The sequence below is a fragment of the Lycium barbarum genome, chromosome 10, assembly GCF_019175385.1.
Source record: "Lycium barbarum isolate Lr01 chromosome 10, ASM1917538v2, whole genome shotgun sequence".
In the NCBI taxonomy this organism is placed as follows: domain Eukaryota; kingdom Viridiplantae; phylum Streptophyta; class Magnoliopsida; order Solanales; family Solanaceae; genus Lycium; species Lycium barbarum.
Window position 1 is genome coordinate 2,200,185 of NC_083346.1, and position 20,239 is coordinate 2,220,423.

The window sequence follows — 20,239 nt, forward strand, 5'->3', positions numbered from 1 at the left end:
CAAAATTCAGAATTTGCTATGATTTCTATTAGTAGCATAAATTTTAGAAAACACTTCCATACCAAGCTCCCGCTTCACATTATGTCTTCCTCATTTCTATCTTTACCAAATTCTTCCTTTCATTATCGGGATAACTGCAAATTTCATCCCATTGCTATGAAAGGAAGTGTTCGAATATGAAATGAGGATGAAAAATGTACAACTTTGTTCGACGATGCATGTAAATATTATTTACTGTTAAAAACTTGAAAAAAGAAGTATTTTCTTGGTGTTGGGACCTTTAACTAATCTTGTGATTACACAAATAACATAAACAATAATGTCGCACGGGCCACCTAGTGAATATTAAATCAGCTACATTGAAATGCCACTAATTACCTTAGGTTACACCTTCTAACAAGCAACTTGCTGCATTCCAGAAAGTAATGGCTATGATAAAAAGCAGCTCTGGCAACTTTAGCCTCATTAGCTATCTCATCACATCACAGTTACTCTATTATCAGGGATTAGGATGTTCTTCTCTTTCAGTGTTCTTGTGTTCTAAACCTTGTGTGCCTGGGATACTGCAGGAGGACTCTGCACACATATACGATTCTTAACGCCTTATCTGAAAGTTGTTATCTTGGTAGCTGCTAATAAAGATACAAGTCACACGCCCCTTGCTAAAATCTCGGAATGCAGTACTATGATTCTTGTTAAAGTAATGCCGTAACGCTCTTATTTGAAAGTTATCATATCAAATTTGAACACACAAAATGAGAGAAAAAAAAAAGAAAAAAAAAAGAGATAGCCCCTTCAGGGACATTTCGAGAAAATTGGAACGAGACAATAAATGGCAAAAGTTAATTACAAAAATGTGAGATTGCATAAATCTAACTTCAATTACCTGTTGCAAGATCATATTAGTTCGTATGTAAGAGATATCTGAAGACAGTTCTGATGAGTTAACTGAGCTTCTATTTTCTGTTTAATCAAGAGATGTCTCAAGAGACTTAAAAGTGTCTGTTTAAGTTCCCTTCCCTTTTCCACAGAAGGCGTTCGTCTCATTCATTGTGAAGTACATAGAAAAATCATAGTAGAAAAAGGCATAAGCTCCATGATAAACACAAATTAACAAGGGAAGGCTTAGTATGGAACAAATAAAATGGTGTAGACAGAAATAGCCATCAGATCATCATTATATTAAAATAACAAGAATTTTATTCTACTAATACTAGACGCAAAATTTATGAAGCTACTAACTTGCACAACATCATCAAGGCAAGCTTCAGAGGAAAACTTCAAGTGCCAGTTCCAATATACGAGTCTTCAGTTCACTCCCTTATGCCATCTTCTTCAACATCAATATCACTCAGATCAAGATCAGCAAGTAACTCCTCCAAAGGAATAGAAGGAACATCTTCTCCATCAGCAACAGAAGTAGTAGTTTCTGATCGTTGATATTCTTTATCACGATACAATGATATGTTGAACCTCAGATCAGGATTCTCCTCCAAATCTCTCAAGAATTGTTCATACTCCGAGTTCATCTTTTGTTCTTGATCTCTTCCCTTTCCAGAGTTATCGACTTCCATATTGAGTGACTTGAGCTTCCAAGACCGAGGCTTCACACGTTTCTTTTGGCGTTTCTCTTCATAGCTTTTCTTGATCAATATCACCTCTGGAAGAACAAGACCTTTGTATTTGTCTAGCTCAATATCATTATTATTGGCTCCATATAAATCATAACCGAGGGCATAGTCTCCAGAGTCTAGAAGATGGCCTAGATGTGTTCTCACAGAGAATATCGTATCATTCTTCCCAAAATCAGATACACGAGCAACCTGGACATCAGCTAAAACATATTTCGAGCCCCCAATATTAACTTCCGTGGAAACAACATCAACGTCTAAAACCACATACTCGACGAGCTGTCTACTAGACAACAAAGGCTTAAACGACGCCCTCCAGTACTGATCAGCATCCATGAAACAATGCCTCAGAGTAAACGGATCCAATAGAGAGATACTGTTGCTTACTTTTGTGCAGATCACTACAGGACCGATATTTCCTAAACTAGCTGCCACCTTTGGAGGAAGACATATGAGATCCTCACGACAAACCGGGCTGATTTCTACAGAGAATGTGTACTTATAATTGAAGGTATTGCTCTTATGATCATGTGACACGAGTTGCTTGTCGTTTCGGGTCCTGACAGGTACCACCCTACTGACAAAGTCCACAAACTTCAATGCATGACTTCTATGGCCAAAAAAGAAATCAATTCCCTGATCCAACTGTTGAATCTTTATAGCACGATTAGCAGCATCGTGCTTAAGTATCAGCTGCTCTAAATAGAAGAACGTTCTACGATGAGAAACGTGCTGTCTAAGTTGTACTGCAGCCACCCATTGATCAGGGTTAGCTTGTACCTTCGAACACGACTCACACATTTGGTCTTGGACAACGTACTCAACGGTGTATGATTGTTCAATAACCGCTCCATTTAATACCTCTTTTTGGACTCTAAGCCTAACTTTGATCCTTTTGGAATGAGGTTCAGTCCATATAAACTCGGCATTCACTAACTTAACTTTATTCAAATTCTTCAACCTCTTGATACAGAAGGTGAGTAACTCCTTCGATTCGAGCTGAGCTTTGATCCAACTCCTTGGAGGTTGCAAATAGCTATCACATTCATTGCAGTGAACAATCACTACCTGTTTTTGTAAGCCTTCTGTTACATCAACTTCGGATCGCAAGCATTTAGCACACATATTTGCAGCATTTGGCTGCATCGAGATTCCACATTTGCAGCATAACACATTTCCTATTGTTTGTTGCACTGTAAACATTCCGGACACTTCTGCCATACCTACCAAAAAAAAAAAAAAAAATTTGCATACATAAAACTCAACAAATGAAACATAGCTTTGCATGGCAGATTATAAGAAGCAATAAGTTACATAAATTTTCTTTTTCAATTACCCTTTAGCCTGCTTATTGGTCAAGCTTATGGGAAGACGAACTTGTTTATTTTTTAAACAAAGTACTTGTTTTAGAAAATGAGGTGTTTGGCTAAGCTTTTAGGAAAAACACAAATGAGTTCAAGTTGTAGCAAAAAATACTTTTTAGAAGCTAAAACAGGTAGTCTTACCCCGAACCACTTTTGAACTTGTACATGTGCAAATTACTGCTCCAATATTGGCACAAGTGCTTTTCATTTTAAAAAAAAAACACTACTTTCCAAAAATACTTTTTCAACGAACAGTAACACTTCTCAAAATAAACAGATTCCAGAAGCTCGCCAAACAAGCTATTTGTTTGTATTAAACAAGAGATAAAAAGAAACGAAATAATTTCTCCAAAATACCATAGATTTTCATTTTCAATTACCCTTTTATTTGTATTAAACAAGAGACAAAATGAAACTGAAGAATTTCATCAAACTAACAAGTCCTCCTCTGCCTAAACAGTTTCTTTTTTACAATCATTTAACATTTTTAACTATAAAAAGTTACTCTATTTATACAACTTTTGATGTCATTTCTATGCAAGTAAATATTACTTTAACAAGAATTAAGAAATTGATATCCAATTCTTTATGTTACAAAGGAAGAAAATACTATTAACAATAATCAATTAACCCAAGAACCTCTCATAATCTTTTTACAGATTTTTTAGATTACAAATAAAATTAAAAGGGGAAACTGAGGTTCCCAGAATTTGATAAACTGAATTAAGATATTAATATTACCTGGTGTTTGAAGAAGAAAGAAGCTGAATGATCAAGAATTGAAGTTGGTTGATTAAGGAAAGAGGAGAAAATTAAAGAAATATTAGAATTGGCTGTTATTTTGGACCTTAAATATAAACTAACCTAACCGACTTTAGGAAAGGGTCGTGGCGTCACTGCTTACTACTTTTTTTCCTTGGTTTGTTTTGATTTTTCACTCGGTATTCCGTATTTGGGCTCGATTAAATATGAATTCTCACAGGAAAGTCCCATATTAAAGGGTAAAGCGGTCCCAAAAGAGGCTTACTACTCCTTCTGCGGCATTGTCCATGGCTCGAGCCTTGTTTTTTTTTCCCTTTCACCAGGTGTCCCGTAGCCGCATTGGGGCCTGACTAAATTCAAATTCATGCTCGGAAATCCCAGATTGGTTAGTAAAGCAAAAGCCAATGGCTCAAGCCGTCACTTGCTTGGTCTTAATTTTGTTATGACTTAAGTTGTACCCAACGTCAAACCCCAGACACAGTTATAAATGCTCCTCCACCTTTAACCAAAAGCCTCGAGTCAGGTTGGAGCCTTGACGATAAAATTATTTTTTTATAAGAGTGATTTACTCGATGAGATCACAATCTAAAATCCTATAAGTTATTGCGAACGTTAGACGACATACTATGTTTGTCCATAAGATTGAGCAACATATAAATAAACATTAAATACGAGTCTAATATCATTCGGAAGGTAATTTCTGGAGGGATGTATTTTTATAACTTTTAAAAATAGGGACAAAATTTAAATGGTGACCTAAAAAGAGGACATTTGCGTGATTAAGCTGGAAACTAATGGCATTGAAGTGGGCCGATTATGGAGCCCACTTTCAATGGGTTTACTTCTTGTGGATTTTTTCTTGTTGGGCTTCATGTATATTCAGTAGCCCAAACTCACATCTTGCTTGACCAATGAGTATGGAAAGCCCAATACTAAATCATTGCTAACTTGGGGGAGAAAAACACAACTTCCATAATCAGAACTATAAATTATCGATGCTTTTAATTTAGAAAGAAATTGTATATCTTGATTTATGAATGATGTATATTTATAAGGAGATTATACTAATCAGCTATTCATGGAAATAAATTATCAAAAAGGCCTTTTACTAGACCTAACATCTTGTAATCGCTTTCCAAATTAATTGCATGGTTTACCCTTCAAATGGGCTGGTCTTTAATTTGCCCTTCAAATGGAACTTATGTCCTGGAAGGCATATGTTCCATTTGAGAGGCAAAAATTAAATACTAGTACAAATTAGGGGAAAAAGTGCAAAGGGCCCATTGCTTCAGATACAAGAAAGCTAAACTAGTTATTAGACCAACTATCTCAAGCCCAATCAAAGGAGCACATCTAGTTGAAAGACTCGTTTTCTTATCTAGAATGAAAAGATCTAAACTTAATCTGAAGAGCTTTATTCATAAGTAGTGAGAGGATTCTTCAAATTTTTACATGGATTACAAAAAGATAAAATTAATAACAAAATAAGCAGGTTGTTTGAATAAAAAGAATTCATCCACTTCAATCCGAAAGGATCACAAATCGGGAGATCGGTTTTATGATCCATTAAAACGTTCTTTTGCTAATATGGCTTTTCACATGAGATCAATAGATATATCATATATAAGATTGCAATAAAAAATATATAGTACTAAGAGATGTTTATTGGATTATTTTTCTTTTATTCAAATTGTAATTTACGCATCTAAAGATGTGACCTATTAGTCAATGAAGTGGGAGGAGAATCATGAAGTCTCAGGTTCAAATTAACTCAGCCAAGACAAAAACATTAGGTGATTTTTGTCTCATCTGTATAAGTCCTGGCGGATAACGTTACCTGGTACTATTGTCCCATGAATTAATCGAGGTGCGCCCAAAATGATCCTGACATCACGATTATTGAAAAAGTTGTAACTCGCGGTATACGTAAGATCATTTTTTTAACATCAATGGGTCAAAGCCCAGCTGTGTGGAAGGAAACAAACCCATTTTGTCTAGACTAGATGTTTTACTAAAAAGCCCTTCTTGCTGAATTGTCAAATCCTCTATTGTCTGTTTGTTTGGAACATTGTATTAGAGATAGAGAAGTACTGTTTAATACCATGATGTGACAAGGCCCGTTTTGGTCAAACAAGATTTCAAGAGAAGTGACAAGTAATAAACCAAGCACTGAAAGTGATTGAAATAAATTACTAGAATTTTTAGGTTCTGGTCATTTCTACTGTGCTTAATTTTCTAGGACAATTAACATTACGTGCAAAGTTGAAATGAATCAAAATTGTCAAAAGAATTAAAAGCATGTTTGAATTTTTCTTTCGTGCTGAATTTGATATTGAAGTGTAGCTGATTGAAAGGCTATAAGACGATCAGATTTTCAGTGCATCAATAATTTGATGATGACGATTTAAATAGTGATGAACTTGTGTGTGTTTGCTGCATTTCCAAGAAAATCCAAACAATCATTCCAACAACCCGCTCGAGTTAAAATTTGCATGAAATGAAAAGGACGATCATAATTTGTGTTTGATTTGGATAGACGAATTTAGGATTTAAAGTTTGTGCGTTCAGTCAAAATCAGTGGTCAGTGGATCAGTAGAACTCATAGAACTGGCCTAAATCTCTCACTAGTCTTGCCGACTTATTGAGTCTCGTGCAGGTAAAAGCAAAAATTCAATAACTCCAAAAGAAGAAAAAAAATTGTATCTGCGTGGATGTGTATGGGGGATAAAATTCACAAATAGCCACTTTTCACCCATGTAATTGAAAAATAATCATTATCATGAATATTCAAATTTCACGTGTTGGGCTAATGACCATCTGACAAGGGCAATTCGCAGAATGTCCTTCTTTTGGGGTGGTCTTTAAATTTTGCCACTCAAATTGCTGGTCTTTAAGTTTTGTCCTTCGCCTAAAATCCATGGATTCCGAATTCGAAGCTCTGCTCAGTTAAAAATTTTAAAAAAATTCACATGACAGAGTTTGAATTTCGCTCTGTCAAAGGAGGCAAACTTTGCCTTGAGGCATATATTTTATCTTTTACACTTTTCAAGGCAAACTTTTAGTTATGCCTTAGGAAAAGTTCCGTCTTATGAGGCATAATTTTAGTTATGCCTTAACTAAAAGTGTGTCCCATAAGACATAGCTAAAAGTATGACCCATAAGGTGGAACTTTTCCTTAAGGCATAACTAAAAATTTACCTTATAAAGCAAAGTCTATACTTTAAAGAAAAGTTCTGCCTGATGGGACATACTTTTGGTTATATCTTAACTAAAAATTTGCCCCATAAGGCATAACTAAACTATGTCTTAAGGAAAAGTTCTGTCTTATGGGGTAGACTTTTAGTTATGCGGGATCCGACATAACTTTAGTTTTTTCCTTAAGGAGTATATGCCGGATCCGGCATACACGCCCCCAGCCTTGCCTTGCGATTTTTTATTTTTTATTTATGCCTGAGTGGGGGTTCGAACCCAGAACCTCAGGTATTCGCCCACCTTTTCAAGCGAAGTGCAAAATTTAAAGACCACAAATATGAGAGATAAAATTTAAAGACCACAAATATGAGGGACAAAATTTAAAGACCACCGCAAAAAAAAAAAAAAAAAAGGACAATCCGAGCCAAAAAAAAATGATCTGACAATTCAAAGTCCAAGAAGGACTCCTAGAATTTGGGCTTTTTGCAAAAATCAATGCCAAACAAATACACAAAATGAACAAAGTTTGAACCCAAAAAGAATGTTGGAAACGTTCTCTACTTAGCAACTCATTCTGTAGCCTACTGTATTAAAATCTCCATAATTAGAAAAGAAAGATATGGTTGAAATTACTGGGAAAAAAAAAAGGTTAAAAGGTCCTTCTATCTAACATGAAAAGTCAAATAGCAAGAAGTCAAAAAAGGCTACAAATTCAACAAGTTTTCTTTGCTTCTAAAAAGACACTTTCCTGATTTTTCCAAACATCCCCTACTCCCCATTCCCCAATAACAATGTGACATATATATAGGCTGTGACAGATACCCAGTTTTTGAAAATTTTGGTCCACTTTTTAAAGACTCACGGACTACAAAATCACAGAATAGAAATGGTTAAAAAGTAAAAGAAAGGAAGAAAAAAGAGATATAAGAGAGAATAAAAATAGATATTCTCGAGACTAGAGTTGAAGTCTAATATTTGCTGCTTCACTTACAAATATGTGGTAAAAATTGATCTTCTATGATTAATTTGGTCAACTATCTTGTGCAAACAGAAATATAACCAACTTCTTATGGGTAAATTTAGACATTTTAATTACTTTTTCTGAAGTACTTTGACACATGAAATCCACCAATTCACGCTTGAACACGGTTAATGACAAGGGCTAATACAAGACAATCTGGTAACAACAGGGGTATGCGTAGACCCAAGTATGGCGGAGGATGAGCAATTTCGTTTTAGTAAAGGAAGAATTTTGGCATTAACATCTGTTTACTCACGGTTTATTCTTACCCTCATTGTTAAAAAAGTCTAAGTTTTTATTCTTGATTTCTAATGGAGCTCTAAAATGTAGTATATATAAAGAAGGGCAATTTTTTTTTTTTATCATGACCAAAAGTAGAAGGGTCTATTTGGATATTTTATGGAATTATTCAGATACACAAGTGCACCTATTTCACGTTGGAGCTCTGTCAATAATAAGGGAAAACACGAGACAAGCTGCTAGCACTAAGTATATGAATAGACCTGAAGTATAACAGAGGTAAAATTGGACCAGTTTTATAAATATTCATTAGAAAAGGGGCTTAATTATTTTTATAGGACAATTGACTCTTCACAGTGATGGGTGATGGGGGTAGATTTGTTTTGAGTATTGGACAAAAAGAAGTACTATATATTATGTTTATATTAAACATGAAATGGTATAAAGACTTAAAAGAGAGTGCAGAAGAAAAGAGAAAACTGTATTACAACAATAGAATGTGACAGTGCATGGGATTGGCATTATGTACAGAATAGTAATATCAGCAAAATACTCGCTTTGAATGCGGGGCTGACAAACTACACTCAAGGATAATATTGTCCTTGTCTCTTAAACACCCCCCCCCCCCACCCCAACGGTAAAAATTTATTCACATTCAATAATTATCACATCAAATTAATAAATACAACATTACATGTGTATGTTTATAGTATATATATTCTCGCTTTAATTTTTAACTGATATAGTTCCCTCAACCACCCCCGTGAATGAGGGTGAGGTTGAATATGTACGTATATTTCTATATCGGTTTCATTTTGATTTATATATCACATAACAATGGGTCGATGCAGGTTGGGCAGAATTCAGTAATTTTGGTTGAAATCTTATATATGTGTTGAAAATCCGCCTACTATGTACAAAAATAAATTAAAACTCAGTTACTAACAGTTAAGGTGACTATCCTACAATTCAAAACTCATAAAGAATAAATTCTGAATCCATCTCTGTATTGCGATATATATCAAGTTCAATCTGTAGCAACTTGAAAAATATAATGCTGAACAAGATAATCTAGTCAATTTTATAAGACTTTTATGCTTATAATGACATTTTATAGTATTTTAAGAGTCATTTAAGCGCGTTTAGTATAACTATTTCCATCATTAAAAAAAAAAAAAGTTCTCGGTCAAGAGAGGCAAAGTGAATTTCAGTACATTTGATAACTACATTAAATACATAGGGATATACTTTTTTTTTCTTAATTTTCTTAAGTCACAATCAAGTTAAGGGGACCATAGCCAGTAGATTGTCAATAAATTCAACTGCAGAAAAACCACAATTCTATTCTCTCATCATAGTGCCATCATAGGCTTGTGATAAACAATCCCCTAGCGCAACCCCCCACCACCCCCACCAACTTTGTGTCGTAGAAAAAAAGTAAAGTAGTGATAAGGAGGAAAAAGCTTAGTAAAGCCTTTTTTCTTCCCTTTCTTTCCTTTCTTTAATGAGAGGGAGAGAGAAGTAGTGTACTATCAAAACATAAAAAATAATTACGAATTTATTGCTGATTTGTCACTAGATAACTCGTTGCTAATATAAATCTTTTAGTAATTCATTGCTAATTTGTTATTAAATAGAATTAGTTGGTCGCTAATTTTAAATTTTTAATTAATAATTTAATCTTCTAGTTAATAACTGAAATAAAGTACGTACATATCAGTTAGACCATTCAATAAATGTACACTAGCTAGTAGGAAAAGTTCGAATTTTCGGTGGACATTTTCGTGTACGCCTGAAAGGTTCATCAGAGATAGCTACGACAAGAACAATTTCAGATGTATTATCAACGGAACTTCTATTGAAAATTCTGATTTTTCTACTAGTAGTATATGAAAGACATATTTTATATTGTGACATAAATATTAAGTTTGCATAAATTTTTACCAGAAGAAAGTATTCCCTCCGTTCTAATTTATGTGAAGGTGTTTGATTGGGCACGGAGTTTAAAAACGAAAAAGAAATTTTTTAAAATTTGTGATCTAAAATAAATTATAGATATTTATGTGGTTATAAGTTATCTCATTAAAAGTAAAATTGAAAGTTTAGAGTTAAATTGTTATTAATATATAAAAAAAAAAATATCACCCTTTTGGGAACTAAACAAATAAAACGATTACATAAATTGAGACCGGAGGATTATAGTAAACGTCACAATCACTTTTCTTTAATTTTTTTTCTTCAATCTGTACTCTAGCATCAGTGCATGCAGTAGGAGTAATTATTTTATTTTCTCTCTCTCTCACACACACATATATGTTCACTTCAATCATAAAGCAATCGATTACAAAATGATTTTACTATTCTCTCACATCAATATATGATCCTTTCTGCTCTCTGTCCAAAAAAAGTCCCTGTACCCCTTCTGCTCCCTTTTGCATTTATTACCCTTCTCTTGTCGTCAATAACGCCCTCTCCCTTCATTCATATACATTCAACCCCTCTTTTTTTGAAGAATGAGCCATCTAGGATTAGACCTCCTCTTTAACCCCCGCACCCAAACCCACGCACACCACCCCCACAATCTTCTCTCATATGTCAACTTCTAGTGGGGTACAATATTGTTTGCTCCGGAGTCGTTTGGTATGCTGGATAAGTATAAATAGTTATAAAATAAAAGTTTTGTAATGTCTTATTTCTTATTTAGTTACTAATTTTGAAATAAGTTGTCAAAATTAAAAATAATAAAGGAATAAGTTAGTTTTGCCCAGAGTGTGGAAAAATAGTATCGGGATTATCTATCCCTGAATAAAATAATGAAATGATGAAATACCCATGAGGTCCCTCAAACTCACTTTCTACTATAGAAAGTGGAGGATATTTTTGTAAACATATAACTTTTTCTTAGAAATTATGTAATGCGTGTTATTGTTAATACCACAAACCAAGCAATCAATAAGAAATAATACTAGGATAACTAATTACAGCATAACGCTTCTTCAAACCAAACAACCCCTTAATTAACTTGTCTTCAAATCAAACGACCCCTTCATGTTTATGTAATACATAGTATAGTTTGAATCAAAACGGATCGACATAGTTTGAATTGATACAGAGTTGTAGTTTGAAAAAGATATAATGACTATTGAAATAACATATGTGATGTAATTTGAATGACCACATTTCAGCACAAAGGTATAGTTTGAATATATACGGAGTTATAGTATTTTGAATTTGCACAAAGTTCAAGAAAGATATATATGGAGACTTCTAAAACGTGTGGTCTTATATGTCATCACGTTTTGTGGTTATAAAAACTTCTCATTAAGGGTAAATTTAATGCCAAGTGTACGATAATTATTTTCAAATTTAGAAGTGTGTTATTTTTTTTATTTTATTTTATAAATAGGGACTAAAAAGGAAAGTAAGTCATAAGAACTGAAACGAAGAAAATATATAATTACCTAGAACAACAGGTTGAAATTCATGGTGCAGAATTTTTTAACCATGTTTTTTTCTTGGCAAAGGGATTAAACCTAAGATTTGTTTAGAATTTAGATAGGGTAATTTTATAAATCTAGTAGTACCATGTCTGTTTTAATTTGGATAGCAAAAATGTGATGCTCATATTGATAGACTTTGTCCATCGGATTCAGAAAAAGAGTCGCTGAATTGCAGATTAGGACCAGTTTTAAACATTCAGCGTGAAAGGGTTACATCATCTTAATTTAGAACATCAGTATTTTAAAATTATATAGTATTGCATAGAACATTTGAGTAGCAAAAATTTCAAATAAGTGCAGCTATAAGCTATTAGGAGTATGAATGAATATCAGTATTTTCATTTTGAGTTTAAGTTTTATATATTGATAGTATAAATAACATTTATACTAATGATTTATTTAGATAATTATTAGCAATTACTCATGCTCATTTATATGAGGTTAAATTGCACTAATATGTAAAAGTTTTCATTACATTATCTCTACATCAGACTTCAGAGGTGGATCCAGAGTGTCACCTAAGAGCTCATGTAAACCTAATAATTTTTGTTCAGACATGTGTATATTCTAAAATAATTTATTAAATATAATATTTGACTATAAACTCATTTATTCTTGTATATTAATTTGAGGTTATTATGTGAATCTACAAACTTCAATTTATGAATCTGTATCTGTCGTTCGATATAAGTTACTTTCTTTTTTCTTCGGGATTTTAGTAAATAAACGAATATTTCGTGCAACAATCAAATGTGCTATTCTTTCAACCTCAATATATTCTCTTGTCAAAAGGGATTTTGAAAAATATACTCATTTCAATTCCTTTCCCTATTAAGCCTACATTGTCCTAATATGTCCACCACCACCCCCAACCCCACTTACCCTACCCTACCCCCCCCCCCCCCAAAAAAAAACTTTTTAATAGCCTTGTCAAAGTTGAAAGAGTAGTCTCAATCTTATAAAGGATGTGGACTCTTCCAATTCCCATCTCGAGGCTATTGTTTTTCATAGAGGAAGTAAATAAAGGTGCATTTATGTAGCAACCAACGTTTTCTACTAACTTGTAGATGGTAATGAAGCATATCGTAAGAGTGTGTATGTACCTAACAAATAGTACTATACCCTAACATATAGATAGCTATAGGTCTCATTCATTTTTCTTTGACCTAGAATAGAATTACTTCAATGTCTTTTTCCAACAAAGAACACCCACTTCTTGCAAAATGCAAAAGTAATAGGCTTAGCCAAAGTGATATATTTTTTTCCTGGTTTCACAATATCCACTTTTCAGCCCTATAATTGAAAAATAGTCACTTTTATGCAATTTCAAAATTTATAGGTGAAATTCCAAGATATTGTATGGAGTTTGATCACTGGTAGAATGTGAAAGTTGAAACACCATGACCCAGACTATTTTTAAAAATCATGACTGAAAAGTGCCGGTGGGCACTATTACTACGCTCGGTACCCACTTTAGTGCCTAACAAAATTGGGTTCAATTTGTAAGACTCATTAAAGGAGGAAGCGCTCCTCCTGGAATATTTTTATTTTCAGAACTCGAATTCAAGAACTCAGACAAAGAGTTGGTTATTTTTTGCATTTTAAAATAAATATAACGGAATAGGCTCAAATATGTCATCGAACTATCAGAAATGACTCATTTATGCCACTCGTCAATAGTTTAGTTCATTTATGTTATCGTCGTTACCAAAATGACTCATTTATGCCATTGCCGTTACCAAATAGCTCATTCATGCAATTTTTCATTAACGTCGGTTTTACAATACCATATATGACACGTGGCTTTAAGTAGAGGTCCATATCATTTAATTAAATCAGCACAAATTAAATCCTAAAACCCGACTCACCCAAATCTTATTTTTAGTTCCCTCTCCCTCATTCATTATTTCTCTTTTATCATTCTGATTTTTTAAAGTTCTGTTTGTTAATTTTGATTTTGTTTTATTTGATTCTGGCAGGGTTTAATCGTATAATGAATGAGGGAGAGGAAAATTAGAATAGAATTAGGATGGGTCGGGTGTATGGGTCGGGTTTTTGTTTAATTTAGGATTTAATTTGTGTTGGTTTAATTAGACAACGTGAACCTCTGCTTAAGGCCACGTGTCATATCTAATATTGTAAAACCGGCGTTACTGTAAAATGGCATGAATGAGCCATTTGGTAACGGCAATGGCATAAATGAGCTATTTTGGTAACGGTGATGGCATAAATGAGCCAAACTATTGATGAGTGGTATAAATGAGTCATTTCAGATAGTTTGATGACATATTTGAATTTTTTCCGTAAATATAATATCAAATGCTTACCCCTTTTCCCCTCCAGCTTTCTGTCCAAATCTTTTGGGCCATATTGGAGATCTTTTAAGCTCCCTTTTACAAATTCACCTAATTTTATATCCCTGCAATTAAAGAAGTAACAAATAAGAAGGGGACAAAAAAAGGACAACTTGAGCATAATGTCATTGTTTAATATTTTCACATTCAACATATTAATTAGTTCAAAAACAATTATCCACGCTTGAAAATCATGGAGCATATACTCCAGTAGTCTAGATTTGTCTCTATTTTATTTTCCTGAGACAACAAACATGCCTAACTGCAGTGATTGGAGCTTGATATATTGGTCTATTTGTCTGCATGTAACCTAAAAATTATAAGAAAAAAATAATTTGAATTTTTGTGATTATTGATAAACAAAGCAAAAAATACAAGAAAATTTCACGTGAAAATCTGAATTATTGTCTGAGGTTTCGAAACATCCTCAGCCATAATACTGTGGCCAGTTTTGTACTAACAGTATTTTTTCCTTACGCTATGAAAGCAAAACATCGTTCTCCTCAAAGCCCCACATAACATGTTATATTAAAGATATAAATAGAAAATGTTTGCATAACATCCTTCCCCTCAAAGCCCCACATAACATGAAATTAAAATATAAATAGAAATTTTTTGTATAAATACTCCCTTAAATTTTATGTAATTTTAATCCTATATTTATAGACTTCTAGTGTTTGATATTCTTTTGAAAAAAAAAAAAAACTGTTTTAAAAAAGAAAACAACATGAAAAAAAAATACAAAAAATGGGTGCCTTAAAATATTAAATAGTAGTAGGTATTTCCCAGTCTCCCTAATTGAACTCTTGATTTTAGTTTTAAAGTTCAACGATATCTCAAAAAATGCAGTAATGGGTTTAAAGAAAATAAAACTTAATTTTCCAACAAGAAAAAAAAAAAACGCATGCCATTGAGTGTCAATTATAAAGGAGGACAAGTAGAAAATTACTATTCTATCTATTTTAATTTATGTGAATTACTATCCTTTTTAGTCTGTTTAAAAAATATTACTTGCTATATATATTTAATCGTAACTATTTAACTCCAACCTTCTACATCACAATTTAAGATCACAAAATTAATTAAGATATGTTGATACTTGATACATTATACTTATCCTTAATTCTTTCTCACTTTTATTAATCTATGTGTCGGTCAAACGAAGACCCGTAAAATAAAAAAAGGAGAGGCAGCTGTCGAGAAAGAGAAAATAAAAGAAGTGATCATTTTGAGAGAGAGAAAAAAGAAACAGAATAATAAAACAAAATAACGAAAGGGGAAGAGATCAATAAAAAGAATTAGTATAACAGAAGAGATCCAATATTATTTGATTTTATATTTTAGAAAAGATGGATTATTGATTTGACGGTGAAGCAGAAATAGTCAAAGCATAAGAGTATGTGCAGAAAACGTCAATTCTTCTTCTTTACAGTGAGGTTTTTTGTCAATTAAAGTCAAGCAATTAATATTGGTTTTTCGTCGATCAATTAATATATTATTAGCTATGTGTTGTAAATAATATTTAATAGTGAATGTCCATGTATCATTCAAGTATTTTGGTGATTACCAAAGTAAGTTATCTTTTAGTTAGTGATCACCAAAGTAAAGTTATCTTTTAGTTAGTGATCACCAAATGTATTACTAGATTAATTTTTCTATAAATAGGACCACTCATGTCCTATGGAAAATATACAGAAGTGAAAGAAATCATATCAGTCTTCAAATCTCTTTCATATATATGTTCTCTTGCATTTTAATATTATTTTATAATACTGTGTATGTGTTTTGATGGCACTAGTATATTATAGGAACTCTATATTATAGCACAGTGTATAGGTCCAACTTGCAGGGAATGAAGAATTAAGATGAACGAACCATTTTGTCAAGACACCTATTTAATGTGAAATAAATTCGAAGTCCTAAGTTATTCCTTTTTATTGGTTAGTGTTTAGTTTTCAATTTATAAAAATAAACACACAAACTAACCTGAATTAATTTCAATAAAGTCATACCGCAGAAAACTGTCTAAAGAGCTTACTCATGACATTCGGTATTTACATCAAATTAATGATATTCATTGTGCTTTTCCATAATCGAGGCAGATAACAGTTGCATTGAGAAGCTTTAAAAAAACTAAATTGGTTATATATGGTGTATTAACCATTAATAATAACTTTGGTTAGGTATCATTTAATCTGATTGGTTTTATTTCTTGTTTCAAGAAATAGGTTTTAGGATTAAAACTAGATGGTCTATGCCCGTGCTGCGCATGGGCTCAACACTTTAGATTATAGTGCATCATGTGTATGTAGTTGTGTTTGGATAGTGAATATATATATATATGTTCAAAACACGATTAATATAACATTGTAGTTTGTGCTCCGTATCTAAAACTTTATTATATTCGTGTTTGCTATGAATACAAAGTCGGCAAAAATTTATTAATACTTTTTAAAAGAGAAAACTTGTTTAAAAGGAAACTATTTTCCTCTCTTTGAGATAAAACAATAGCAATATTTAAGCATCAGTTGATACTTTCAATTTTAATTCGATTAATTTAAAAGTGTAAAATACTTATTATTTTTTTATCAAATTTTGATTTGGATAATTCTAATTCAAATTATTAAATTAATTTTACATGTTTAAAACGAAACAAAGTAGAAATTGATTTTCTATTTAAACGAAGAAATATTATTTTTTAATTTTTGGTAAATATTCTCGGTTTAGCTCATTTTACTTGTCATGTTGTCTTTTGCATGGTTTTTTAAGGAAATGTGAATTGGAATTAGAATTTGACTAATTTACCTTATTCATTATTTGATCTATATTTGATATTAATCTCTTTTCACATTTATTAGAGTAAGAATAAAAATGAAAAAAAGTAATTCAATTCTATCTTATTTTAAAATATAAATATTTTAAGTATATTTATTTTAGTAGACATAACAAATAAATGACATGGCGGAATAGCAAATACAACAATTAAATATCTAGATTAGATCTCAGGCTAATATAAGAAAAGAAAGGAAATTGTATGTATTTGCCTACTTAACCTTTTGAAGAAAAACAATAATATGGGATCCATGTTTTTTGCTATGCAATAATTTCATTTGCTCCCACTAATGGGTTGATACGCATGTGGCAATGAATCCATATTATTGACTTGATGGGGATACTTTGGGAGTTACATGAACATTGTTTGATTTTTTAATATATGGGGTGCACGTTTTTTTTTTTTTTTTGACATTGCTTGTTTTTTTAATATGGGCTCCACTTTTTTTTCATGAGTTTGGAGAGGGTGGGGTCCACTTTTTTTTCATGAGTTTGGAGAGGGTGGGGTTGTAACACCCCGTATCAGAACTAAGTTTTGACTCATATCATTAGTGTTTTAGTGGAAAAAAACTGAAGGTTTGAACGTTTTGCGAAAATGGTTGATAGGCCTACTTCGGGCAGCCATAAATCCTTGATTAGTTGGGAATTTGGGAAAGTACCCTTAATGAAAGTTGTAGTATGTAGAAATACCTTTCTAACGATATAAGGACCAAGCCAATCAGAGATCGGAGCAAGGAGATATGATCGTCTCAATATGGCTAATAGTAAGGCACTTAAAATTTGATAGAATCGGCTAAATTTTCGATACGTCTGTCTTCCAGTCAAATTTCGTGAAAATCCGTTGGAAAATTTGAGAAAACTTAAAACATGAAAGTTGTATCCCTTTGAAATATATTTCCAACGGTATATTGTGGAGCCCAAAAAAGACTGTATACAAGAAGTTATGTCTATTTTACCCAACACTGTGCAGAATCGACACCCGTCGCTTCTCGGGGCGTGTGAGGGCGCGTGAGAGAGCACGAGATGGCCCCGCTTCGCGGACGGATCGCGCAACTCTGAGTTTTTAGCTGCAGAATATCGCGCGATGCACCCGCATCGCGGACCCATCGCGAAACAGGTCGATTTCGGGTTAAAAGTTGGGATTTCGCGTTTTAAGTTATATTTAACCTTGGGGTTTATTTCCCTAATACCCCTAGTCACAAAGAATTACCCTAAAGTCAGGAAGAACAAGTCCCAAGCCTCAAGAACCTTCCAAGGTAGGTTTATCATGATTCTAGGTTGAATTCAAGTTCCTAATCCCTTTCTAACTTGAGTAAACCTTTCCAACTCAATTCTAACATATACTCTAATAATCAAAGCAATAAATCATTGTGCCTAATCTAGGGTTATCAAGAAAACCATCTCAAGGTTCAAGAATCAAGATTTAGGAAATCTTCTCCAAAATTCAAGTTTTGGAGCAATTAAGGTATGTAGAACTTCCATCCACATGTGGGAATCTCTACGTTCTTCCCCATGCTCCGTTTCTTGATATTCATGAAGTTCAAATCCTATGGCATTAAACCCAACATATTGGTAGCCCGTATTTATGTATTTATGTACATGAATTTTGTATCTATATTCGTTGTTGTATTCCTAATCTTCCATTACGGTTATTAGGAACCCTAGCTTAATCCATGAATCATGAATTCATCCTCATGTGTTCTCATTATGTTTATATGAAACTTTATGATTTTATCTCGCAAGTTACAAGCATGTTTGCAAGTCAATTATATATATATGATTACGAACTATTCTTATTACTCATGAATCAAGAACATGTTTGCAAGACTTTACAAGTTATTTCATGAAACCATGTTTACAAGTTATTTCATGAAACCATGTTTACAAGTTACTTCATGAAATCATGTTTACAAGTTATTTCGTGAAATCATGATTACAAGTTATTTACAAGTTATTTCACGAAAATCATGGGCTTCTTAGCCAACTATATCATGTTCATGTTTTTGGGAATTGCTTAGTTAACCGAGAAGGCTCAGATAGCCTGAAACTACGTTGCCACCGCAGGATAAGGGTTGTAAGCAAGGAGGCAACACTTTCATTATGCAGTTTGGATCCTTACATGCTTATTATTACTTAAATCTCATACCCCTGGCAAGGTGTGAGTGTTCTGCTGGTAGGACGCAAGTACCAGAATCATGTTGTCGGTTATACTATAGCGTTCCCCACGTTACAAGCAGTTTTACATACATGTATTTCCATTGATTTACTGTTTTCAGACTTTACTCACGTTTCATGCTCATGTTCAAATTACATTCAGTTTCAGTTCATGTCCTATATCTATGTTGTGCCATGTTCTTCGTTTCAGCAGGTTTTACATACTAGTACTATTCACCATGTACTAACGTCCCTTTTTCCCGGGGCCTGCACTTCACGGTGCAGATACCGGTTTTCAGGAGCATACACCTGCGCAGTAGGATCACTTCAGTTATTAGTTTTTTGGTGAGCCCCACTCCTCTCGGGGTTCAACATGGAGTCTGCATTAGTATTCAGTTTATGGTAGTCCAGGGCTATGTCCTGGTAGTTAGTATTCAGACATGTTTTAGAGGTTTCATAGACAGATGTTAGTTCACAGAGTCAGTTGTGCATTCATGTTTGCAGACTATTATGTTTTCATGATATTTCATGCTATGAGATAATTTCAAGACTTTATTCCGCAAATTACATTTTCATGATTCATTTAAATTGCATCATGTAGATTATATTGTTTTGATGCCCATGTTGACAAGCAAGCCATGAGGTTGACTCGGACACATGCAAGCAAGGCCCGAGTGCCGTGTTACGCCCAGGCCATGGTTCGGGGCGTGACAGGGGTCCACCTTTTTTCCTTTTTTTTTTTTAATATTGCTTGGCGTTTTTAGTATGGGTCCACCTTATTTTATTTTTAAGAGTGACTGACGACGAAGCATGGGCAAACCGATGCTTCTATATAGTAGAAAAATAGAAATATAATAAAGTATTTCTATCTACATTTTAGAAGAGTTGGTAATATAAAGTATAAAATGTCATTTTTCTGCCCTTAAATAAAAAAGTGGGACCAAAGGACGGATGACGATCTTGCTTATAAACCGACTCTTCTATATAGTAGTAAAGTAATATATATATATATATGTTCAAAACACGATTAATATAACGTTGTAGTTTGTGCTCCGTATCCAAAACTTTATTATATTAGTGTTTGCTACGAATACAAAGTTGGCAAAAATTTATAAATACTTTTTAAAAGAGAAGACTTATTTAAAAGGAAGCTATTTTTGTCTTTTTGAGATAAAACAATAGCAATATT

General features: G+C 33.1%; 1 protein-coding gene across 1 annotated transcript; it reads right to left on the reverse strand.

Moving 5' to 3' along the window:
* Positions 1-1,110: 1,110 nt before the first annotated feature.
* LOC132614403 (uncharacterized) lies at positions 1,111-3,893 on the reverse strand. Its single transcript, XM_060328850.1, has 2 exons — positions 3,737-3,893; positions 1,111-2,854 (listed from the first exon to the last, which is right to left on the reverse strand). The coding sequence occupies exon 2, from the start codon at positions 2,850-2,852 to the stop codon at positions 1,314-1,316; it is 1,539 nt and encodes a 512-aa protein (XP_060184833.1). The 5' UTR covers positions 2,853-2,854; positions 3,737-3,893; the 3' UTR covers positions 1,111-1,313.
* Positions 3,894-20,239: the final 16,346 nt, after the last annotated feature.

Coding starts and splice junctions, on each gene's coding strand:
- LOC132614403 (XM_060328850.1), bottom strand. CDS start 2,852: ATGGCAGAAGTGTCCGGAATGTTTACAGTGCAACAAACAATAGGAAAT.